At 40.2% G+C, this 26,389-nt stretch overlaps 1 protein-coding gene across 1 annotated transcript in view; it reads right to left on the reverse strand.

Annotated features, from left to right (window-relative positions):
• SVEP1 (sushi, von Willebrand factor type A, EGF and pentraxin domain containing 1) overlaps positions 1-26,389 on the reverse strand; it is a 122,821-nt gene that overhangs the window by 27,874 nt on the left and 68,558 nt on the right. The window contains exons 21-37 of the mRNA XM_032676112.1: positions 25,675-25,771; positions 24,957-25,070; positions 23,984-24,097; positions 22,966-23,167; positions 22,010-22,167; positions 20,676-20,877; positions 19,821-19,996; positions 18,388-18,512; positions 13,868-13,991; positions 13,165-13,335; positions 10,917-11,090; positions 7,870-7,989; positions 6,931-7,107; positions 6,065-6,149; positions 5,557-5,748; positions 3,070-3,237; positions 382-1,054 (exon numbers count right to left, since the gene is read on the reverse strand). Coding sequence (XP_032532003.1) covers positions 382-1,054; positions 3,070-3,237; positions 5,557-5,748; positions 6,065-6,149; positions 6,931-7,107; positions 7,870-7,989; positions 10,917-11,090; positions 13,165-13,335; positions 13,868-13,991; positions 18,388-18,512; positions 19,821-19,996; positions 20,676-20,877; positions 22,010-22,167; positions 22,966-23,167; positions 23,984-24,097; positions 24,957-25,070; positions 25,675-25,771 — 3,072 coding nt within the window. The remainder of the gene's footprint in view (positions 1-381; positions 1,055-3,069; positions 3,238-5,556; positions 5,749-6,064; positions 6,150-6,930; positions 7,108-7,869; positions 7,990-10,916; positions 11,091-13,164; positions 13,336-13,867; positions 13,992-18,387; positions 18,513-19,820; positions 19,997-20,675; positions 20,878-22,009; positions 22,168-22,965; positions 23,168-23,983; positions 24,098-24,956; positions 25,071-25,674; positions 25,772-26,389) is intronic.

Here is a 26,389-nt window from a genome sequence, read left to right on the forward strand (position 1 = left end):
AAAGAGCAAGGCTTGTGAACTGGCAACAGTACTTCAAGTGCCTCCAGAAGGCACTGGAAAGCTACCCATGAACCAAATACATGAAGAATAAGACACTAAGGAAATCAATTGAATGTCACAGGGCATCTTGAGTCTCCTAACTGAAATCTCACTTTATTACAGGAAATCCCACAGAAGTCTCCATGCTTTTCAGACATGATTCTGCTGCAAATCCACCCAATTTCCCCTATTTTTATTCCATTCATTCATTCATGTGCTTCCTCAATTTTATAATGAGAGCAGAACAGAAAAAAGAAAACCTCAACAGCAGCAGTTGTAAAAGTGTATTCAGTGTATTCAGTTTGCCATGGTACCAGGCAGATGAGAAAACTCATTCTGTACCTTAATAAAGCCATTCTCAAGCTGCGGTGGTTCTCCACAGGACACTGGGTGGCATGTGGGCAAAGTGCCACTCCAGTTGCCAGTGGCCTCACAGGTCCGCTTCTTCTCTCCCTTGATGTAGAACCCCTTGTTGCAGCTGTAAGCCACCACTGCTCCAAAACTGTAGTTGGACCCACTGGCATAGCCATTGGTAATGTGGGGAGGCTCTCCGCAGCGAACGGGGATGCACTGGATGCTCAAAGGAGAAGGATTCCACTGGCCCCCTCGAAGGCATTCGATCTTTGCTGAAGTGTTCAGAACAAAGCCTTCCATGCACTTGAAGCTCACGATCGAGCCAGCTGCAAACTTGGCTTTACTAATGGATTCTAGGATGCTGTATGAGACGGTGGATGGCTTTTCACAGAAATCAGCTATGCAGTGGGGCATGTCCCTGCCCTCTGGAGGCACCCACTTCCCTTCTGCATTGCAGAGCAGCTGGGAGTTGTCGGCCAGGCTGTAACCATCCAAGCAGAAGTAATAAGCTATATCACCAAAGAGGCGGTGGCCACTCTCTGGTGATGCATTTTCCACATGGGGTGGTTCATCACAGGATACTGCCAAGCACTGCTGGTGGCTCACACTCCACTTGCCGCTGGCTAAGCACTCTATGGTTGCAGGGCCAACTAATATGTAACTGTGGATAGGAAGTCAAAAAGACAAACATTGTCAAACACTACTTATGGTTTCCTGAAGCCCCTGCAGTATGAGCTTGTTTGCTAGCATCCCAGAAGAACAGGATCCTTTAAAAAAAGCTATGATCAACTTCAAAAGGAAAATCTTAAACCCCACATATCTATGAGTGAGATATCACAACGATGGATATCCTGGCACACCTTGTATATATTGCTTCTCTCTCATCTGTCCATATGATTACCATTTCTGAACTTCCATTTGGGTTGGAACTACCACAAAAACCCTAGCATTGTGCTGCAACAGTCCATACGATCCTCAAAGAAATAATCCTACCAAGAAATTCTTTCTGTTTAGCAAAACTGAATGGAGAAGAAAGAGATCAAAAGCCCATAAAGGCCTTTTGGGTTCCTGCAGCAGCCCTATCAATCTACTATCACACTTGTCAGCAAAGAGAAGCCCTTCAGTGAGTTACCCAGAGATACTCTTTCCCATAATACACAGGGGAATTGCATAATAGCCTCTTCCTAAAAACTCACTGTAAAAATTAATGCAGAGTAGAAAAAACCTCATCTTTTACAACAAAATTCTATTACATGAATATTGTTAGTGTAGTAGTTCTCCAATCTGTCTCTGGGATGCAGTGACAGGCCTTACTCCACGCTCCTCATCAGAACACTTAAAATTGTTGCTTAAACGTGTACCAGGCAATAGTGTAGTACCTTTGACAGCTATTTCCTTTAGTTTTGAGATCTCTGTGGTGTGTTTTCACAGAAAGCAAAGAAACAATAACTACTGCAATGCTCCCAGTGACTTTCCAACTGCAGACTGGAAACTAGTTGTTCAGATTTTGTTGGCAACATCTGTAAAAGCAGTTTGTCTTATTTGCAGGATTTGTTTTCCACACCTCATGACTGGACTCCAGAAAAAGAGCCTACTATATGCCAATGTTTAATATGATCCACTGTCACAGACAGACAGCTGTGAAAGTCTTTAAACGTTGCTATCCTATCCCATTTAAAATGCTTCCACAGGAAAGAGAAGCAGTTTTTAAAACCATAATACAGGCTAGAAAACAGAATAAGGATACTTTGCTTCAACTATCACAGAATATTCTGAGTTGGAAGGGACCCACAAGGATCATCGAGTCTAACTCTTAAGCGAATGGCCTATACAGGGATTGAACCCACAACCTTGGCGTTATTAACACCATGCTCTAACCAACTGAGCTAATCTCAGGGTATATGTTTCAAAAAATACTGCAAAGCAAATTTATAAGAAAAATGCTGGCTTGTCAATATAACCTTTAACACCAAGAAGGAGTACAAAATCCTCCAGTCACTTCAGGTTTAAAAAGTTCTGCATACGTGATCTGCCTTTGAGGCAAGCAGTTTCAGGAAATTCAATGGAACTGCTCACAAGCTGTAAAGATAACCACATACAAAGGTTCTTGCAAGATCAGAGTCCAGCAATACATTCATCCTGAATATCATCAAAATTGAACCTCATCATTGATGATATGGTCTGAAAAGGTCACTACACCGAGTAGATAGAAATAAATAAAAAACAATGCACCTCAATAAACAAGGAGTCATAATTTTAAGGAAGCAGAATTTTAGAACACCACAACAAATTGTTGTTAAACTGCACCACTGCACCAAACAGTGGTCTTACAGCCTAATGAGACATAAGGGACTTGTTATGATCAGGGCCTTGGGTTTACCAAAGAAGTACTAGTTCTGTAGTAACTCCAAGGAAAAGAGCTTCCTAGTGAATTGATCTATCATTCCCCATGACCACTCTCCATTTTCCTCTTCCAGAGTGTATTCAGCTACCCTGAAACAACTTTAAAAAATATCATACCAACTTGACAGCCCTCAAAAAAATCTCCATCACATTTAACTTCCAGAAAGTTAAGACAGAAGTAGTAAAAATGAATCAGTGTGCAGTTATACATGAGTTGTGAAACAGTGCACCAGTTTTACTTGTCCTGACTCTCAGTAGTGCTAATCTACATACCCTTCCTTACACGTGTAAGAGACCGTGTTTCCGAAAGTAAAGTTATCTCCGTTGGTGACCGCATCTTTGATGGCAGGAGGGGATCCACAAGACACAATGTTGCAAGCTGGTGGTGTGCTGTTCCAGTTCCCTGAAGATGCACAGACAAGTACAGAAGGTCCCTGAAGGCTGAGACACAAAGATCATTATTAAGGCTGCTGTTTCATTCCAAGTGAGGAACAGAGAGCAAGAGAGGTGTTTTGCTTCCCGGCCCCAGTGAAACCAAGGGGTCTCTCTCACTGACTTCAGCAGAGGCCAGAATCTCACCCTCTGTTTATGAAAAAGCACTCTGATGCTTTAGAAAAAAAGCTTGTCTCCAGATTACTTTGAAGAGAAAGCTGGTGGATTTCATGTGGGCCATCAATGTTCTCTGCAGACACACATAAGTCTTGCTGTAGCTTTCCCCATCTTTGAGCACAAAAGAAATAAATATCTGTTTAATCTGAAAGATTTACTTGTATGCTATCAGCAACATGCCAGGCTTTAAACTTACAACTAGGCCTCCATCTGAGACCCTGTTCACTCAAGGACTTATACCACTATCTTCACCCAGAGACCAAAAGAAATTCTCCTGCTCAGATTTGTTCAAAAAACCCCAAACCTTCAGGAGGTAAAGGATTTTGCTTGAGTGAATGGCCACAACATTTGAAGTTGATGGTCTTTTTTTGTTTCCTTAGCCGAGAAAATAGCAATGCATTGGTTCAAGGGGTGTGACTCAGTTGTCTGAACAGAGGTGTGCAACACCACTCTGAGATGTCCTGGGTGAAACCCCTGGCCTCCAACTGCTATGTCAGCTGGCTATGGGTTCCTCATAGGTCCCACATCATACCAGGGAGCCCTTCACAGGAGTGTCTGATTCTCTACTGCTTGGTCTCAAATGGTATTAGACCCTCATGTTTAGTTGACTGAAATCACAGAATCACAGAACATGCTGAGTTAGAAGGGCTTCCTTCTAACATGACTTAACCAACTCTTAACCCTGCACAGGACCACCCCACGAGTCACACCATGTACCTGACGTATCATCCAAACAATTCTTGAACTCTGTCAGGCTTGGCGCTGTGACCACTTCCCTGGGGAGCCTCTTCCAGGGCTCAACCACCCTCTGGGTGAAGAACCCTTTTTCAATATCCAACCTAAACCTCCCCTGACACAACTTCAGGCCATTCTCTTGGGTTCTGTCACTGGCCACCATTGAGAAGAGATCAGTGCCTGCCCCTCCTCTTCCCCTCATGAGGAAGTTGTAAACTGTGATGAGGTCTCTCTTCAGTCTCCTCCAGGATGAACAGTTAATGGAAAAGAGCAACACTGACCTGTGTAACCCTTACAGCTTTGGCACAGGCCCTTGTCAGGGAAGTGGGCTCTGCCTACCTGTGGCAATATGTTTAAGACTGAAAACACCTAAGAGGTGCATGAAGGAAGAGACATACAGAAATAATGCATAAGACAGACACTGTCTGGGAGGGCTTCCTCTGGAATGGTGACCACAGTAGAGAAGACCTCTCTCCTCAAGCTATGCTAGACAGGTAAAGGAAAAGAGTCAAAACTGATGTGGTATTTTCTTCCTGTATGTCCAAAGTCCGCAGTCAAAAAACCTCTTTCGTATTGTTAAAAACACTGCCTGGTTTAGAGGGATACAGATAAGCTCACAATGTGAATCTATGACAACACTACACTCAACTGCAGCTGAGGTAACCGTTTGTTTTAACATGATTAAAACATTTGCTGAAAGAACACACCTCACCTACCTGCCTGTATCAGGACAAGGAAATGTTTGCAGCAGGAAAACACAGAAAAAAATCAAACCTAAACAGGTTTGTGTGAGACCACTTTTGTCAGGGTGTATCTGCTAGAGGTACAAGAAGATATCAGGGGAGGCAGAAACCCATACTTAGAGTCACATCCTTGGATATAGCATTACTGTATTAATTTTTAATTGCAGCATACTAAAAAAGTGTTTTCAATATAATTGCTTACAAATGTAAAACAGAATAAAAGCCTAGAATAAATTACTACTACTAAGAGTTCAAGGAGTGAATTAGTAACTTCCAGAAGGTTTCTTCATAAAAGGTATTGTAAAAGAATATCAAAAATAATATTGGATGTGCACTACAGCACTAGGGGTATGATGATCTTTAAAGACAAATGAGAACTTTCAAGAATTATGACAACTATTTTTCTGAATATTCAAAATTTTTTTCTGAGCTTGATGATAAAATGCAAGCATTACATATATATGCATATAGCAATTCCTGAGTGACTTTTCAGAATTGCACCAATTCAGGATAAAATACAGAAAGTACCTTCAAGATATAAAGAAGTCTTTTTCAATTCTGTTTTAGTATTTTATCTTCCTGAGCAATACCAGTTTTGTCTCTCTCAGACATAAGGTAGAGCTTCTTGCAAGCATGCTGCCTGTATTTGGCTCAGGAATGTTCCTGCATTTACCTGTATCCATTGTCACAGGTGTATGACACAGAGGAAAGGTAGGCTGTGCCACTGAGAATGTATTTTCCATTGCTGATATCCTGGGGACTAGGGCACGTCACCATTTCACAGGAGGGGGGAGGATGATTCCAAACGCCACTAGCAAGGCACAGAATTTCCTTCTCGCCCACTAAGTTGTACCCATCATTGCATCTGAGTTAGGAAAAAAAGAAGTGCTATCAAACACAGAGCCTTTTATGCACAACGTTATCAGTCATTCCTTTTCTCTCTTCATCCACACCTGCATAAACCACCTTTCTCTGCAGGACATAGAAAAGTAGTACTAGAGTTAACATTTAGCTCTGCTAATGAAAAGGCACAGCTATAACCAAATGTCTTTCTATTACTTTAATCCCATCTTGCTCCTCTCCTTCATTTTGATCCTTCTCCCAATTCAGCCATACTCGTATTTGCTGCCACATTCTCAATCAGTTATTAACACAGCACTTCAAACATACTGAATTCCTACCTGTACACCACTTTACTGTGGTATGTAAAATTTGAGCCGAAAATGGCACTGTTCTCTGGAATAACTGGAGCACCACAGGATATAGCTTTAAAAAGATGGGAATACAAGAGAGGTTGATACAATACAAATACAAAAGAACAGAAAATCAGGATCTGCTTTGTTTTCCCTAAGTAGGTTTGAAGAGGTGTAAAGCCCTAGGCAACACTGACTTCTTGATTAAGCTATAAACGACATTTAGGACTCTTTATCTGACTTCACCTTACTGAGAGATTGAACTAATTGGAAGCAGCTAGTTATAACTGCTTTACAAATCATATGCTTAACTCTCAAAAGACTCCATATCCACCCCTCTCTACTGACAAAGTAACCAATTGGGGTTTTTTTGGGTTTTTTTGACACAGTCTCTGTCACCTCTTCATCTTATCCTATTGCTTTACCTCATTTATTCTGGTTTTCTAAAAAAACAATTTCTGCAATTACACCATGAATATGTACATGCACCATCCTGTCCTTTCTGAATGCTTTTTATGCACTGAAAAACAGGTAATGATCTTTAAGTCATTAAGTTCCCACAAGTTCCTTGAAAATGAGAGGCTGGGTGGAGAAGAAATATACTTTTAACGCTTGCATTAAAATGAGTCTATAACTTTGTCACAATGGTGAATCTGCATAAGAGAGTACCACTACAAATATGACAACTGTGCTTACACCTCTTAAGACAACACAGACTTCACTGAGACCCCGATCTGCTAAGACAGGGTTTCTCATAAGCTGCCATGGTCTCTAAAGGCTCTACACAACTACTTTCCCTCTTCCATCTTTCTAAAGAGTCACATTACAATATGCATTCTCCCCAGGAACCACACCTTCACAATATGGTATTGGGTGGCTCCACTCTCCGGACTCCAGGCATGTAAGTTTTGTCACCCCTGTCAGCTGAAATCCTTCTTTGCAGGAAAACGTTACTTCACTGCCAACACTGTGAGTGTCCCCATACAAATGGCCATGCTCTGGATTTCCCGGATTATGGCACTTTATTGGTTCTGAGGAAGAGAGAAACAATGATTAATATAATTAAGTGTCAGGTTTTATAAACAAATTGCAGGACATATCCTTGGGAATTTTCTGAAAGTAGGAAGGCAAAAGCACATGGAAAACACTCCTAAGTAGTTTACAGCCTTACCAGCTTTTCTCTGTTCTATATGTAAGTGACAAACACTGAAGACTCATGCAAGTAAGCTGATCTTGACATGGAAGAGCCCTCTGTAACTCAGTTTGCGTTCACTGTTAGAAGCAAACACATCTCACAGCAATTTTTCCCTCTGTGAGGGAAAGCCCATTTCGGCATGTCCATTTCTAAACAAGAAATCAGCTCAGCTACCTTTTACTTCAACCCATGCCACTGTCTTGTTGTCTTCATCCAAATTATCTTGTTTAATATTTTCACAAGCAGCTCTAGACCTACTCAGATGCCTGTATTAAAACATTTCTTCACTGCACAGGTCTGCTCTTGAGAAGTGACACATTGTGGCCTTCCCAGGTCTTGTGCTCCATGTGCAAGAACATTTAGCAGGTGTGTATGTCTTGGAGCAGATCTCAGTGACATCTCTGTCTGTATGGAGAGATGAGTTCTCAAAAAAACAAAAGGAGACACTTCATCACAGCCTCATCCAGTCCAAAGCGACCTGGACATGAGAGCATGTCCTAGACATCAATTCCTGGCAACTGTCTTCCATAGTGGGAGGCAGGATACTGGCCTATACAGAACCTTGGAAAGGTTAGCCTGACGTTTTTCTTTCCCATACCTGCACACTTTTTACCATCTCCTGTGTAAGGAGGGATGCAAGTGCAAATATAGGATCCATTTGTGTTGAGACAAGATGCATGCTCGTCGCAGTCTGATCCAACAGCGCATTCATCAACATCTAAAAAAACCCAAAAACAAACCCACAACAAAAAAGATGTGTGTTATTTGTAATAAATATTTGCTTTAAATTTGTCTCGCTATCAAAAGGAATTACTTTAGTATAATTAAAAATCATTCATACTGCAATCACATTTTTTATCCATTGGTAAAAAGATTTAATATTTAAATAAATATTTATAACTTACTATAGTTACATTATAACTTTAATTATAACTTACTATACAGTATCATCAAGCATGAGAAAATTAAAGATAAAACTTATTAACTTTCAGTAAGCACTGCCACAAAAAGTATCAAGTTTCCAAACTGCAAAAGAACAGATATTGTAACTATTGTTACTAGTAGTCTGGACAGACACTATGAGGGAGGATTTCTGCATTAAACACTTGCTTGGGAAATCCTGTATATATCAACATTCTGAACAAAAAATATTAGAGCCCCATCTTTGCTGAAGAGCATTGCATTTAGGCATAAGAAGTGCCTGCAGTTGCCAGAAAAGTTAAAATGAGTTCAAAATACATTAGTTATTATAAATAACTATTTACATGATAGTAGTGCCTAAAAATGACAATTGATGATTAATGATCCATGTGGTTTGATATGGTACAGAATAAAACCCCAAATCAAAACAAAACCAACAACCAAAAAAACCCTCTCTCCAGAATACCTCATATCAGCTTTTGATCTTAACTGTAAAGAGACGTCCTTAGTATGTAAACTATGTAAACACTGGGTCAACATTGCAAAGAGTCAGTTTCAAAGTATCTAACTGAAAAGTGCTGGCACCAGGGATTAGTCTTTATATATATGAGACTGTTAGAACAATTCTTCATCTACGTGACCTGCTAGAGGACACCTGTTGATATAAACATACCATGCAGACATACAGCCTGGGTTCTTTGCCAATTTGCAGCAAAACCAGGTAACTTGGTTAAAAAAGCGGCACAATTGCTGAATTGGTGTGTGTATTCTTTACTGCTGAATGAGTCTGACCAGCATGAAAAGAACACAACAATGTTCTGAAAAGAAAAGGAGTTTCTTTCTGACATGCAGGATGACAACTGCACATTAATATCAATTGCCAATTACACAAGCACCAGGAGAATGCAAAGTGCTACCCCAGCAGAACTGGAATGACTGCTTCTTCTGTAATGTCTTCTAAGGCAATGAAGTAGAAGTACACTGTGAATCAGACCCATAACAGAGCAAAAGGAATGCTCCAGGGCATAGGTGTACGAGGCTTTGTTAGCACCTGCCTAAAGTGTGAATCAGAAAGGTAAAAGTGGATCAGGGTGCCAAAGCCACTCTTGTTTTCATTTTCCCATTATGCTTTATGAGAGACAAGGCAAGCAGTCTGAACATGGTGCCTCCTACTGCATAGAGGTTGAACTATTCTGACAGCCTTGTGGCACCTAATCTGAACTTGCTCTTCTTTAGGTCCTGGGATAAAATGCAAAGGAGAACAGCAGAGAGTAACAACAGTCTGGATGATCTGTTTGCAGGTTCTGAAGGAGTGCCAGTGGACAGGATGCTATGAAAACAAATGGAACCTACTCCAAAGTGAATTTTGACAGAAAAAACCCTGTTGACATTTTTATTTCTCTTGTCTAGACTGAAAAAATTAGGTGCTATACCTACACAGAATTAAGTCAAATCAAACACCCATCTTGCCAGGCTTTTACTGTGCAACTTCCATTTCAAGCATGACTAAGACAGCAGCAATTCACTCAACTAGCTAGTGGATTCCAGCAAGGATCTGCTGGAGACATGGCCCTGTAAGACCAGTGACACCTAATCCCCTGTACACAGTACCATGCCAGTCTGTCTCACCTTTCAGCTTGTACCACTGCACTTGGTATGTCAGGCCCGGCTCACCAGCAGGTAAGTTACAGCATGGCAACTATGTGACCTGTGTCCATGAGGGCACTCCCAGCCCTCTCAATGCTGCAGCTGCTTCCTGACAGGCGTGTGACTGACCGATAAACCCCCACAATGGAAAGAAGGCTCAGAGGACTTCAGCAAAGGTGATCTGCCCATGAAGCTCAGGGACTAAGGGGACAGGAAGGTGGCCTTTCTTTTAGGTAAACAGCTATCATCAGTTGAGTGCATCAACTGGTGGTGTAAGTGCTTCTCCTTGAGCTCATCAAAAGAGTGTGACTGTCTTCCTGAGTTAGCCAGATATGCATTGTGGGGGCAACTGAATATGTGGCTCAGGTCAACATGAAATGTAAATCCAGACAACTAGCAATGAGCTTGAGTTGACTTTAACCCACACATTCATTCCCAGCTACTGGTGATGTGCAATGTCATGATAGTGAACATATTATAGAGCTTGATAGTGGGAAACACACTGGAATTGTGACTGAACTGTGTATTGCGATTACTGTATTATGTCAAGCGTAACTTGCATTTATTTCCATTATGTTATACAGTACATTTAGTATCACTCTCTTTAATCACAAATCCTATAATCAACTATCCTAGTATCAACTATCTTCAAGTGAGTAAATTTGATACTAAATACTACAACTTCCATATGTGAAACATCTAAAAGAACCTGTTCAAAGAGCACGGGACACTGACAACATGCTGAAGCATGGTGAAATGCACAGGTCATAAGCACAGAATGCAAGGACTGCAAGATGTGGAAGCAGAGAGGCTGGGAGTGCAATGCTGCCTTACTAAGTATATATTTCATAAATGTAGGGTATGTGGCATGCAAGAGGATGGACAAAGGTGTCAGAATGCAATTTTGGTTTCACATAATGCTGAGCATGGCATTTCAGAAAAGTTAGTATTTTGGAGTATGATTCTGTGACTCTGGTAAGTCTTTGCAATTTCAGAATGAATTCCCACTCAAACCTAACAGCACAGGAGAAGTGCAAGATCATCACTGCATGCAGCTAAATGTACGGCACATCTCACCAAGGCAAGATGGTGAAATGCTGTTCCAGCTTCCATTATCCAGGCACAACATCCTAGAGTCACCCAACAAATAGTAGCCACTGTTGCAGTGATAGGTAACAGTACTGCCAGCAAAAAAGTCCTCAGCTGAATAAAATCCGTTTTCTAAAGTTGGAGGCACTCCACAGCTGATTCCTGCAACACGAGCGAAAAGAGAGCACAGATATTAGCACAGCAAACACAGATTAACTTCAGAATAATTCCACATGAGAGCCACTGCCAGATATTTTTCCTCTGCAGCTATGGAATCCCATTGGCAAGAGGCCTCAGTCCTTTCCTGAGGTAGCTAATTGGTTCCAAGTCTGGTGGAGGGTCTTGTTTTGTGGGCACTTGTCAATAAGAGACTTAGCAGGACTCTTTAGCTCCTGCTAAGAGAGTTTTGATAGCTCTGGAGGAGAGACATTTGTGACTGAGGTCTGAGCAGATGCCGTTCAGATATAGGACAGTTCTAACAGTCAGTGATCCTTGGTGAGCTTTAAGGGAAAATGAAAAGTAAGTTAGCCTTCATGGAGGCTGCTGTTATTTCCCTTAATTGAAAAGCAAGCTTAGTGTTACTGCGTTCGAAAGTAGCAAAAGTAGCTAACAGTAGGTAAGAGGTTACAGTACTGGCCTGAGACCAGGTAATGCATGAACAATGGAGATATTGGAACTGACCTCACATACAACCCTCGGCATCACTTTGATTGACTAAAGTAAATAAGCCCTTCTGATCTCAGTTGTGCCAGCAGAAGACACTCCTGTACCTGCCTGCCAGAGGCTGCTACTTGTTCTAGCAGAGCTGCTGCTGTGCATCCCAATTGAGATGATATGAATTTATTCCAACAGCTACACTACTCATCTTTGTAACTAAATGGATTATAGTAACTCGTTGTTCCCTAGCTGTGTGCAAAGACACTGTGAATCATTTAAAGCCTGTGGTAATGGAAGCCAAGTGCTTGCTGCAGAGGAATAGAGCTGAAAAGCCTGTAATGAAGATGGGCTGTCAGGAATCTGTGGTTTTGTGAGCCTTTGGTAGCAGGAAGAGGAAAAGGATCCTGGTGGGTGAAGACAGTGATTACATTGAGCCTGATTTAGTCAGTACTTTTTAAGTACCACACAGTCCACTATAAAGCCTGTAGTTGCTTGTGAAGGAAATAGGTATCTTCAACCAACTTTCACTCGTCAGGTACTTGTGGAATAGTCTGAAAGGAAAGGCCAGTGGGTAAGTCTGGCCTTCATTCACTCAGCATGTTTGTGGCCTGTCAACCCCCTGAGCTCAACTGTCTGCCCCAATACAGAGAAAACAGAAACACTAACAGGATTCTGGTGGCTTGTCCTTGATCACACCCCAAGAAAGTGCAAAGCTGTCTCTGCCAGTGAACCTTCCTTCTGCCCAGCAGGACTTGTTTTTGGGTAAATCCTCACAGGCACACTATTCTTTATGCAGAACATGAGAAAGAGCATGGACTTGTGCTATGAACAACTGAATAAAGAAGAAGACATTAAAATCACATCAAATTTCGATCAAACTAATTTAAAGGCATTTTTAACAGATTTGACGATTTTCTCCAAACCGTGTATAAATTCTGGGATCATGCAATACCTACTTCTAGAGCTAATTTATTATTCTGCTGAAATGAAAAATGTAATCAGGTCCAACACATGCAACTGCAGTCACAAGTGCAGTCACAGCAGAGGAAAAACAAGGGAAAGGAGAAGACAAGAGCAGGAACCATAGAATCAAAAGAAACTTGGCAAACTGAATGCACACAGCCCAGTTCCTTAGAAGAAATACTGTAAGTCTTGGAGTACTTCTAAGTCTCCTGCCTTTAAAGAAATTAGTTCATAACATACTAAAGTCAAGGCTTCTACTTCAAATCAGATATTCTCAGTGAGATTTAAAAATCCCATAGAAATTCTAGCACTTCCTGTGCATCTTCCACATCCTGATGCCGCTGGGGAGGAAAGCTGTGAGTATCAGATTGCTGATGCAAATGCGCTCATTTCTGTCCTGAGCATTAGAAATTGACTGAAAAACATGTATGAATCTGATTGTGATATAGTTTCTACTCAGTAAAACATGAGTTTAGTTTTAAGCATACATGTATTAGATGTAACATGGATGATTCAAGTGCATGATAGCTGCAGAAATAAACAGGCCATGAATAATAACAGGGTCCAAATAAAAGTTAGGGTTACCTAATCGTGTCAACCCACTGAGACAACTCACTTTCACAGCGGGGAAAAGGCCGTGTCCACTGTCCCAGGTTAAGGCAGTATTGAACAGAGTTTCCCACTATTTGGAAGCCTGGATCACAGGAAAGGCTCACTTTTGACCCTGGCTTTAAATCAGCAGAAGAGGCCCGCAGATGTGGTATGGATCCTTGCAAAGATGGACAGTCTGTGGACAAAATATATGCATACAGTGAGAGATACAGATATGTGCTGAATGAATAAATTTGTTATCTGATTGTTTGATCCTGTATAAGTTTATCAAGGAAAGAGCTCTAGGAAGTATTAGGCATGCTATATTCCGCTTGGGTCCAAAGGGTTTTGAGTGTCATCAACATACAACATCAGAAAAGGAATCTGCAGGAAAAGAAGGGAGGAGGCAGTAGGTATTTTAATACGATCCAATTATTTTTAGAATAAAAGGCATGAAAAACTTTTTTTCTGACCCAACACCGTCTTTACTCTTTCCTCATCTCAATTCAGGAAGCAATAAATCTCCATCAGAGATTTCAATGAACTTTTGTTACAAAACCCTGGAATTTGAGGAACGAACAACTGCATGTTCTAACTGTCAAATTATCAAAGTAATTTACTGAAGGCTAGGGCAAAGGCTTCAAGCTAGCACAGTGGAACTCTTTTATAGAAGAGTCTTATAATATTGTTCAGAAAAAAGAAAGGGTTCTAGGAAGTAAAGTTCTAACCAGCACAAAATATACTCTTGTAATCTATCTTCACTCTTCCAACAACTCCTGGCAGGAAATCTGGCCAGGCTAGTACATTTCCTTTTTGCAGTTCTTCTGGACAGGATGTTGCCAGAGATTTTACCTATGGATTTAAAACAGTTGATTAGGTGATGTTTAAGGACAGCATAGCAAAGAAAAGTAAAAAAATATTCCTTTCATGTGTGCATGCAACACTAGAACAAATCATGAGTAATGTTCATCCTTTCTAGCACAAGAGGTTCCTGGCTGAAGTACTTATTATTCGTACTTATAAGCCATCCAGCTGTGGCCATACTGAGTCACTACCTTAAGCACTACTTGACATACGAGCAAGGAATGCAACTCAGTTCTTGAGACACAATTGCATCTGTTAGTGTAAAAGAAAAACACATCTACGTCACAGAAACAGATAGAAATGAGAATGCACTGTCTGATAAGAGAACACTTATCTATCTGAAGGAAAATGTCAAATAGGAGCCAAAAGGAACTTAATGGGAAGATATGCATTCTGAAGACTCTGCTAGCACTGCACCACAAAAGGAACAGCTTGATAAAGTAATTTGTTGTTTCCAAATTTTGTGAATTGAATGCATTAGGCTCTCTAAAATACTGCAGGCAAGGCCTGCTCACACCTAACAGCAGCATTGGCACTGACTTCAACCAAAGCATGACAGGGCCATAACTAACCGTGTACTAAACAGGAACTACACAGGCAAACTAAGGCTAGGAGAAGGAAAAGAACATCCTGTTAAGTCAGCAGCAGATTAATATCTTGAGAGATGTGGTCATATGCATTTGATGGAAAAGTTTTCCATTTAAAACAGAACTCCTTCAATGGCACCACAAGGGGTTTCTTTTGCATTCTTATTACAAGAAACTGAAATGTCAATGGGAATTCTTCAGCTGTTTCATTACTGTATTTTGATGAAAACAAAAAAAAATCAGTAAGGTAAAAATATTTCTACTTCACAGTGACTTTGATAATCCATTAAACATAGTAACATCATTATATTTCTATCTGGCCACCAACAGAAGAAACTTGGGGACTACAATCCCAGGTGACAAAGCACTTTTAAATTATTCAGACACTAGTTTAAGCTATGTGCAATAGTAAAAACATGCAGAGAGACTCCTAGTGTTGGGATGTCATAGAAATATTCCATAGCAGTCCCTCAAAAAGAACTCAGGCGTCCAAACTCCAACATTTATAAAATAGAAGGCTGTTTAGTTCCACTGTATGCTCAGGGAGAATTCTGCTACATGGAAGTATTTTAAAACTGCAAATGAAAGACCAGGGCTTGGAATTCACTCTGCATTGCCTTTGTTCAGTGTAACTTCAGGAACAGAAAGGAAAAATAGCCCTATAAGGTTACTGGGACTAAGGTGTATGTATTATTGGCACAGTGCTTCCCATTATGTTTCTGCCTAACAGGGCAGACACAGTCATATCTCAGCTAAGGAACTGCTGAAAAAACCCCATACATGCCCCGAGGAAGAAAAATGTGCACTGGAGGGATAATTAAGAATTTCCTCTTCTTTTAAAATATCAAAGAGAGAAGTGGTCTATGGAGAAGAGATGGTTATTCAGTTAAGAGAACACATTACTAATTAGGCTACTGAGAATACTTCCTACTCTTTGGCTCTTTTCCCCTGGAAGGTCATTCCAGTAACTTTCTGGCAGGGAGGAAGGAATGTTTCCTTCAGTAGTGTGAAAAAACGAATTAAGAAGAGCAAAGATGAGCAGTCCAGTGGACTGTGTATATCTCAGCACAGCCAGGCTACTCAGACAATACATGCAGCATGGCTTCAGGGCATAGCCAGCTGGTTAGAAAGCACAGGTGTGCACAGTTCAGTCGGGAAACTGCCTTTCTCAGACGGGTGACTGGCTTCTGTCAAGTTTACAGTGGATGAAATCAACTACCAAGAATAATGTGCTATACTGTCTATCCTTCTGAAAAAGGACGGTAAATCATGAACTTCAGAGTGATTTGTTCTCGTGTTGCCCCTACTCTGAACTCAGTGAGGCAGAACAGACTCTTCTAGAGTCAGCATAGCTGGAGAAGAAACCAATGTGCTCTGTTTATTCTGAGGCCATTTCAAAGATCTCACTACAGCCATATGTGCTGATGGAAACCACTTAAGCCAAGGGCTGCAAACAAACTGCAAGGAATCCACATGGAAAAATTTACAGCATGGGAAAAGCAAGTTTGGGAATCAGCCCTTCCAAGGCATATGATGGAGGGTCAGAAAGGACCTTACAGTCCCCTATAGACAAACCATGTTCCTATTTCTGTCTATTCAACAACAAAACAACCAGACTGCTGGTTTACCTATAGAGAACTAATGTGCTAGTGGATGAGTAACTCACGACACAATGGTGTGCTACTGGATGAACAACAAAATTACACAATGAAAAATCTTAAAGACTGGATTCCGCCTCCACCTCATTCATTAGGCAACATACTCTCTCACCCTGCTTTCCCTTATGACTGAAAATAGGAAGGTAAGACTTAGTGAATAGTTCCAGCTGGCCAGAATAAAACTGATGATAACAGATAATTATAGTGATTTACTATCCCAATCTCTGAAATGAATGAGGTAAAAATTTTATAAGAAGTTTATTTGGCTCGGCTTCCTGTTTGGTGTCACATCTGTCTTTTTAGATGAGTAATATGGATAACATAAATGAAGGGCAGGATTTTCTTTCTCATCCTAACTGTATTGCATCTGAAGCAAATGGGAATTTAATCAAGTCTGTCATTAAAGACAGGTGACTACTGAGAAAGTCTCAGAAAATCATACTTAAAACTCTTCACCAGTGTGTCCTGTAAAATCACATGTATGCTTATCAGCTTCAAAATTGCTGGTGAACAAAAACTTGAAGATCCGACTTGGCAATGCAACAGTTGGTGACCCCAAAAGCAAAGCACGTAGAAGATGTTAGGGTAGTTCTGAACTTAGCAGAGAGTCAAAGTAGCAAAGAAAAAGAGAGAGAAAGAGAGGACATATCTGGATGCTGGAAGCCGAGATTCTGCTTTACTTCTGTTTTCTGTTCACATTATTATTTCTTGTTTGGAGTATGGATAACAAAGAGCTATAAACCACCAAATAATGGTAAAACCTTTAAAAAAACACCAGAAGAAGAGTAAAACCTTTTAAATCAAAGATCCTTCTCCCAAGAAATGCCTCCAACTTTGAACGCTAGTCCTTGCTGTTCAAGTGTTACCAACAGTTTAACACCCCTGACCTTCAGGACTGAAATACTAATGACCAGGAAGTGGTGATGGAGCACACTGCCATCAGGTTTGCACGTAACATCAACCTGAGAGGCCCAGTCAGCTCAAGGTCAGACTTGCATCTGTAGGGACTTTGACAGGTTGGAGTAAAGGGTCAATCCAGACTTTAGGAAATTCAACAACAAAAAATGGGAAGGAAAAACCTCTGAACAATATAGGCTGGGGAAAGGCAGGAGCAGGAGCAGCTCTGTGGAAAAGGACTTAGGGCCTCTGGCAGACAGTGAGCTGAGAACTGGCCAGCTGTGGACCAACAGCATGCTTGGCTGTGTGAACGTGGTTACAACCAGAAAACCAAGAAGGTGATTATTCCTTCTCAGTGCTTATTAGATCACATTTGGAGTACTACATTACATTTTGGGCTCTGCACTGCAAGAAAGCCATGGATGGGATGGAACATTTGCTGGTTCAGCCTAGAGCAGAAACTGCTGTGGAGATACCTCATCTCCCCGTACACAGAGGAAGGTAATCAGGTCAGATAGATTAGAGTCAGGTTCTTCACAGCAGTGCAGTGTGGGAAACAACAAGCACTCATAAATGCAAGTGGGAGGTGCCAACTAGATATAAAGAAACAAATCCCACTATGGGGATAACTGAACACTGAAGCTTATCTCCCAGAAAAGTTGAGGGATCACTGTCCTTGCAGACATCTTTTGATCTATACTAATTTCTTAACTCAGTGGAAGTTTAGTGCTGCCATGCCTTTATTTTTGGTACCTGAATAAATGTAGCCCAATATTCAGTTATCCTGCCCATTCAGACTTTCCTGGTACTAAATAGCTCAGCTTTTTAATAGTGTCTAATGCACTGACAGAAATTCTGATGTCTCCCCTCTGAAGTTTTACCACTGCCTTCACAAAGCAGGATTAGGGAACTGTAATCTGTAAAACAAGCACTTAGCTTGTTTCATTAAGTTTTTCTCTCTCTTCTAGCAGGACTGTTGGATTTTGTGCATGTCTTGCTTTCTGTTTCAAAGCCACATACTACAGAAAGGCTTGGTCAAAATAGAAGGCAACTCAGACCTAGTTTTGCTCAGAGCTACTCTACTTACTACACTAATCTTACTACTCTAAGCCAGAGTTCCATCTGGTCCCCACTGACTTCTGTGGGTGCAGGGGTCTATCCAATATGCTAACTTGCGATGCTTTTTCAAATATTCACCCACACTCAGGGCCCTGAACCCGAACACTGCAGTTAAGGATTTACCTGCTGTGGAGAAAGTACATGGTCCCAAATGTTGAGCTGGCTGATAGAGCCCACAAAAGATTCGGCTGGGTTGAATCCTTCTCCTTTCTGATCTTGCTCTTGACCCAGTACAAGTGCACCACCACCTAAATTCAGAATTTAAACAGGAATAGGAAATGAAGACTTATAGCAGGGATCTCACAGGAAGATTAAAAACTAAGCAAAACAAAACTTTTGCTACTCTGTATTACTAGGATTTTGCAGTGAAGAAGACCAGCCACCTTCAACAAACTCTCTCAGTAAACCTCTGGGAAGCCTTATACTAGACTGAGGAAAGTGAATATAATTTGGAAGTGACTGTGAAATACATGTGAGAGCAGAAACTTCCCGTGGCTGCTTTGGGAAAGATATTGGCTCTAAGACAGCACTTCTAGCTCAGCATTTGAAACATACTATGCAGCAATGCAAAATGCAGTTTGGAGCAGGTGGCATACTTTACAGTGCTACCTTGCACTTCCCACTTTGAACAAAAACTTACAAATCATACAGATCAAATGCGATTACATACTCTCAGAAGCACACTAGTGATTATACACTCAGTGCTCCGACATGACATACAAGTTAAATTTCCTCTCATCGACCAGTAGCATGTGGACATGCATTTTGTATATCGTAGGGAATCTGGACATGGTCAAAAAGTAACAGAGACAGCACACTTCCTCAGGTATTGTCTCTGGAGATAATGCCGATGTAATTGTGAAGGACAAGAGCAAGTATAAGGTACATGGACTAAAATGCTTCAATATTTTATTTTTTATTTGAAGATGGGTAGTTTTTTGAAACTATATGTAAATTTGGGTGGTGGCAACATGCAAACACTATGAAAACAAAATCTCTTTGCAGCCATAGGATGCCAGGCCTTTTACAGCTCTTCAATGCTGAAGGCACTTCTTTCCGATATTACTGTAAAGACCACTGACCATAAGAAACAATAAAATAGCAAAACTGCCTAGGAAAAAAATGATAGAAAAAAACGCAAACATAACTTTAAAAAGATGTCTGAAAGGAATAGGAGAAGGCAAAATCAAATAACTCTGCACACACATTTGTAAGGGAGATTCCAGTTAAATTTAATTTTGCTGTGTGAGAAACTTTTTCTCACAAAGCCGCTCCAGAACCAACTCAGCACAGGTTCCTTTGTGGACTAAACTCTGTCATCCATAAAACAAGTCACCTACTAGTTTACCCTAGAAATATGCACTTCGTCTTCAGTGATGCTGAGTGAGGGGAACTGTCCTCACAAACAAGAACAGCAAACATGAGCCCTGCGTAAATGCTGAAAACGTGAAGATATAAAAAAACCCCAAAATAAACATTTTCTTGCAAGCATGGCAAATTCTGCAACAAAAAAAGAATGAAGGCAACAGATCTGCTATAATATAAATAAAGCATACCAGGGATTTTTGATCCAACAGAGAGTCCACTGCCTCCATCGGACAGTTTTCCATCAATGTACACCTTCCACGCCCCGTCCCTGCATGTCCATGTGACCGCAATGTGATGCCAGTTACCATCATTCACTGAAGGACAGTCTGTTATCTTCTCTTTCCCATTCACATAAAGAACCCAGCTACATGGAAGGCAGATGAAGGCACACTCAGCTGCATGCAGCAACTTTAAAAGCATGGTCTGTCTCACGTGACTCAAAGAAATGTTAGTTGCCTAACAAGGTAACTGAGTCTATACCATATAAGAAATCTCTCTTGAAAGATCATCATACAAGATATCTCTGTCTCAGAGGACTTGGAAGGTATGGTTACCACACGTAAAGCATGACGATATAAGTAATGCGCTTTTGTACCAAAATATTAAGACTCAAGTCATGGCTGCACAGTGGATTCTTGAACCAGCTGGTTGAGTTTGGAGTCATGCTATAAGTCATACTCTGCTTTTGTACAAATACAAGTCATGCTCAGAGTCATGCTACAAGTACTCTGAGTGTTGAGCTCCAATTCAATCCATTAATTGTCTCAATGAATCATTTAAATATGAAGTGAATGTAGTTCAGACAAAAGAATATCATGTTTTCTAAATTCACTGCTTTCTCACCATTAGTCTTCTATTGGGCAAAAAGTAAAGGGAACAAAGTGAGGAGAAAAACAAAACAAAGAGACAACTTCAGCTATGGAGTTTGGATGCAGATTTTTCTATGCCAAAGTAGGCAAAGCTGATATTCAGACTTCTGTACTGTATTTTCTTTATTAATTCAAGACATCTGTAAGGTACAGAAAAGTAGAAATGTGATTTACCCATTGTAATCAGTCAGAAGAAATGCATTATCACTTCCATTCTCCACTGCATAAGAAATGGGAGTCCCATAGTTTGTGGTGTCAGTGGATTTCATCCAGAATGTACAGGTGATGTCACCAAGAGATGGTAAAACACCATCAAGCATGACGTATCCATAGATACCAGAGACTTCAAAATCAAGATTGAAACCAGAGGACTGTTCTGCAACAGACAAAGAGTTTTCAGAGCAACATTCCTGCAAATCTGGAAAGATAATCAAATGGAGACTAAGAAAACGCAATAAAATGGAACACAGTCCATCTACAAAAACTATTCACTTTAAATTGATCAGAGCTAGAAAGAATGTTTGGCAGTCTAACATCAGCCAGCACATAGAGCTTTCCAAGGCTAGAAAACACAGTGTTTGAAGATAAACAACTGGAAAAGAAGCTGACTATCTAACAATGAACATGAAACTTGCTTTCCTCTATCAAAGAAATGACACATCCCACTACCATCCAATAACCTAAAGAGGTGTGATCAGCTGGTTCCATTTAATTCATGAGAGTCAAGATTCAAAAAAAAAAAATAATCCAGCAAAACAACCCAAGATTTTTCCTGTTCTGAACTTACTGGAACAGCACTCTGTGCTGCTGTTCAGTGCAGAGTGACACCCTTTACAAGGATGCTACATGTAAATGTTGTCAAGTGGAGCTCTATTGAAAGTTGGGTTGACATAGGATGGCAGATGTAAATGACCTGAGTGTCCTCTACTGTCTCCGTAAAATCAACATGGTTTCTTCCACTTCTGTTTAAAGACTCACCAGCAACTATTATAACTATTTATAATTTTCATGGAGTGGCTAGAAGACAAATGGATTTGAGCTTTGTAGTTCAAATGCCTCTGGCATTCCCCAAGAAGTTGCACTAGGTGTGACCCATTTTGCCTAACCACAGGGAATTTTTTGCCTGTAGGGAACTTGATGCCTTTAGGACTTCTAAAGCTAAAACTACCACACACTAACAATGTGATGCAAAGCCCTACACAAAATACAAGAAACAGAAAGAGACAATTAACTCAGATAGACACAGCAAATACAAATTAAATTTGATAGACCTACTGGGTATTAAAATGATAAAGCCAAGCTTTAGAAAAGAGAAATGGCACTGCACACATGCTGTTACTTGTCTGCAATTACACTTAACACTGCAGTCACACAGGCTTCACTCAGCCCCTCAGTCCCACCATCCTAGCTGCTTTTCGGGGGAAGCCGTATGAAATCAGCCCAGCCAGTGCAAGTCTTGTGCAGAGACTTAGTCAAGCCACCTTTGTCTGAGACTTAGTCCTTTGTACCTGTTTCACACCTGCTGCCTGTAAAGCCAGGGGGACATTTACAAACGTACGAGTTCAAGGCATCCACACAGGTGGCTTGGTTTAAGCAGGGACTGGAGTCACAGTCGTTGATGTTCACTTCACAGTTTGGTCCTGTGTACCCTGTCACACACAGACACCTACAGAGGAAGAGAAGCACACTTCAAAGGTGGCAGCCATCATAACAAGGAATTCTGGCCATGAGGCCAGATCTGCCAATGGGAGTGGCATATAATGAAAAAAAAAATCAACCAGTATTTGACTTTTCAGGCAGATACACAAGGCAGTATAAAAAGGCACCGAAACCTCTGCTACTTTGAAAACCAAGGCACTTAAAAAGCACCAAAACTTCTGGGGATATGGGGAGGGAAAGAGTTATTTAACCCAGACATTAACAGCTGGACCACCTATCTATACAGTGATCTAGGATATGACACTGCTATTGGTATTTGCCACTTCTGATCTGAGTTCAGGTACCCTAAAACATAAAAATAAATATTTGGAAGCTACCATTGGTGTTTGTACTTTAACCTGTATAGTCTCAACATGTGCAGGTCTTCCCAAGCTATAGAAATGTAGTATTACCAGATACACAACTGGTCATCTGGTCATCACCTATTGTTCTCATGGAAAGCAAAATAAGCCCTTGAAGTTTAGGAACATGGAATTCTTTTGGAAGATCAATATTAAAACCATGCAGTCCTATCATGCTTACATTCCAAACTCTGTATATTTTCTTTGCCATCTACCTTGGAATTTTTTAAGAGTGAAGACATTATTATATATTTTCTTGTCTTTTAAAATCTCTTTTAATATTCATAAGGGGACCACTTATATCGGATCAGGCTACCAAAAGGCTTGCTGAAATCTGAGAAGTCTGAAACACCACAATCTGTCTGACTTTCCACATTGTATTACATTAATCATCTGTTTTTCACCTGAAGCTGTTTATACCATCTCTGCACGTAGCTCCATTCCTACAGGGTCTGCTGAGACACTCATCAATGTTTCTTTCACACAAGACACCAGTAAAACCTGGGAGGCACTTGCAGGAGAAACTGCCAACTCGATCTTCACAAATAGCCCTATTAAGACATGGGTTTGAAAGGCATTCATTGACCTCCATTTCACAGTGAGCACCTGAGAAAAAAAGAATAAATAGCTTTGGCTTGAATCAATTTAAAAAAGAAAATTACTAACCCATCTCTCATTTTCAAGGACTGTTAAGTGGACATAGAAGAATTCCGGAACCATCTTTGCAGTTATAGAAATTAACACATAGCAAATTGTGAGGAATTTAAATGTATCTTGACCATTATGTGAGTAATTTGGGCTGAATTAGAAAATCACCTGAGGAACTATTTGGAGCAACTAAATCTGCTACAGAAGATATTTGGCTGAAACGTTAACTCTAAGGAGAGATGTGAAGGCCAGAATTCTGGGATTTCTGATGTGAAAGAAGCTCTATGTTACAATCACTGAAGAATGAAGAAACTGAGCTCTTTGGCAACATGCTAACAGATACGTGCATTTGTTACAGGAATGTATGAAAGCAGAAGGAAGCCAAGTACGGGGATTGGGAGTAGTTTTAATATAGACCATCTTGTCTATTGTTATTTTTCTTTTAAAATAAAATTAAAACCAACAATTAGAACCCATGTGAATGTCTTTATTCTTTCCTCAACATCTCACATTAGGTTCATGGCAAAATTAGTAATAAAAGACCTAGCACTTAGTAAATCCTTCTGAAGCCACTTTTACACTACAGAAACTCTGACAGATTAGATGGATGTAAGGAATCTAGTACATCCATATCAACATTTTATATATATATATATATATATATAAAATAAATATATTGCTATATAGCAATGAGATGGAAATAGTTTGGGCAGGGTAGGAAGACATTGTTTTGTCAGAAAGAGCAAAGGCTGACTTAAACAAAACAAGGTGTACCTGTGAATCCTTTTGCACAAGTGCAGTGGTAACCGTTCTTGCCATCAACACAGTGGGCTCCATTCAAACACGGACTGGAGCTACATTCATTTATGTCTTCCTCACACAAGAGACCTTCAAACAGCAAGGATTACAAGGCATGATCAAGACATAGTCACTGTCTGCATGCTGAGAGACTGGATGTGGAAAACAGAACACCATACTGCTGGCATAACAAAGGCCACTGAGAGCAGATGAAAAAGTTCCATCATTGACTGCTTTACTGCAAACACCTACAGAGATTCTCTGTGTTATTTAGATGCTGGGATGCGAAAGAGGCAAAGTCCATGGTGTCTCTTTATAAAGTTTAACAAACAATCCAGCTGGTGCTGCTGTCGATAAATACATAGCCATAAACGTGGACAATGACGGAGACTATTTCTGGTGGAAAACAGAAAGTCTTTTTTTTTTTAATCACACAAAATTATCTCCTTGATAGTTTATTTCAAGATTTAAAAAATTAGGTGCTGTTTTGGCAAAGTACTCAAGCATTAGTTTCACCATAGATTTCAATACCTTCAATGTACATGCAGCTGACAGTTAAAAACACTGAGAAAAAATATAAGCAAAAGCCCCCTCACTTATTTGTAGGGAAGCAGTAAAGCAACTGCATAAATGTTTTGTCTAGTCAGGCCACACTCAGTCTCGCAAGCACTTTCCCTATGAGTGTTTACTATTTCTCTACACTTTATTCCTTTTTTCAGACCGGAAATGCCACAAAAGAGAAGCATACATACACCCCCCCAGCCTCAAATGCTCATCCTTTTATTTCAAAATCTATTGACATGCAGTAGAACCCTACTCTAACCTGTAGATCAGACTGTTTTCCTGTTATAATTCCATGGGTGTGGAATTATACAGAACTTGTGTTTTGTGTTATCTACTTGGCACAGAAACAATGCCTGTTTGAAAAAAAGCTATGAAGTGAAATTACCTGAATAGCCTGGTTGACAATGGCAAACAAAGGTCCCAATGCCATCTTTACACATTCCATTGTTTCGACAAGGAGATGATTTACACTCATCAACTTGTGTTTCACATTTCAAGCCTGGAACACAAAATAAAGGATTCAGAATAGGGAGGCGAAATTTGAAATTGTTCAGAAACAGAGATGTCATGACTACTCAATGTTTATTATCTTCTTATTAGTTTGTGTTTTAACAGACCTGAGGCAAAATGTTATTAGAAAGGTGTGATGCATGTTTGGCAACAGATTGATCAGTTCCAGAGAGTGGCACTTAATATCTATCACAAGTAGGCTTGATAACAGCCGAATTAAGAGACATCTGTTTGCTTTGAAGAAACTGGGAAGCCAACACCAAAAAGAAGTACAGGCACAGTACAAGTACAAGTGGAGTTTTCCGTCTAGAGTGCAAATTTCCAGCTTTTGTTAATCACAAATATTGGCAAGTGATAGGATTTTCAAATGCACTAACTCCATTAAAAGAAATCCCATTCAAAATCATTTCTGCTAAATACAAGATAATTCAGCAAGAACATGAAGAAGTATTTACTTTCTTAATATGTATTCTAAATATATGATGGATATTCCAATTAGTTAGGTTATATTGAAATGTTTTGCTCCTTTACACTTGCTCATGTTAAAGGCATTGAGACATACTAGGTACTCCACCTGCTTCTCAATTTTTTACCTGTATATCCAAGTGGGCATATGCAGATATATCCACTTCCCAATTGCTTGCATGTCCCATTATTGTGGCATGGTTCCAGAAAACATTCATGAAAGACCTGTCAGAGGCATGAATGATATAATTACAGTAAAGGTGGCACAAAATTAAACTGTACACCCTATAGTCACTTTGGAAAGATGGGATAAAAAAGTCACCAGCACTAACTTCTACTTCTTCCTCTTTGTCTCTGCAGCACACCAACTATTCTTTTTTATTCGTACAGAAAAATGCCACACATCTGAAACATTCTTTTAAAATTACCTTTTAACCAGTAAAATGTGACTGTCACAGTTATTCCCTCATAACTTTCTTAGCTATGATTCTTAATATTTTATATTAAGATATCCTTTATTTGTGAATTTTCCACTTTGCCTCCTTTAACATCAGCTAGTCATTTCCTGCTACTGGCCATCAGGTCAGCTGGCACAGAACTTCACTGTGTGGCATTATTTCTTCTATTGTAGCAAACCTGAATGCATCAAAGCCCTTGAGTAAATGATCAACTAAAACAACAGGAGATAAGTTTGTCATCGGTCCCTATGTTATACAATGGTTCAGGCCAAATTTATCATGAGTCAACTTTGCTCCTGTTTACAGAATATCCCAATTTTAGACTCAATCAAAACAGCCTTGTCAAGGGTTACACACTGAGGGTGAGATGGTGGGAGGTATCTCT

Source organism: Chiroxiphia lanceolata, chromosome Z, assembly GCF_009829145.1.
Source record: "Chiroxiphia lanceolata isolate bChiLan1 chromosome Z, bChiLan1.pri, whole genome shotgun sequence".
NCBI lineage: Eukaryota > Metazoa > Chordata > Aves > Passeriformes > Pipridae > Chiroxiphia > Chiroxiphia lanceolata.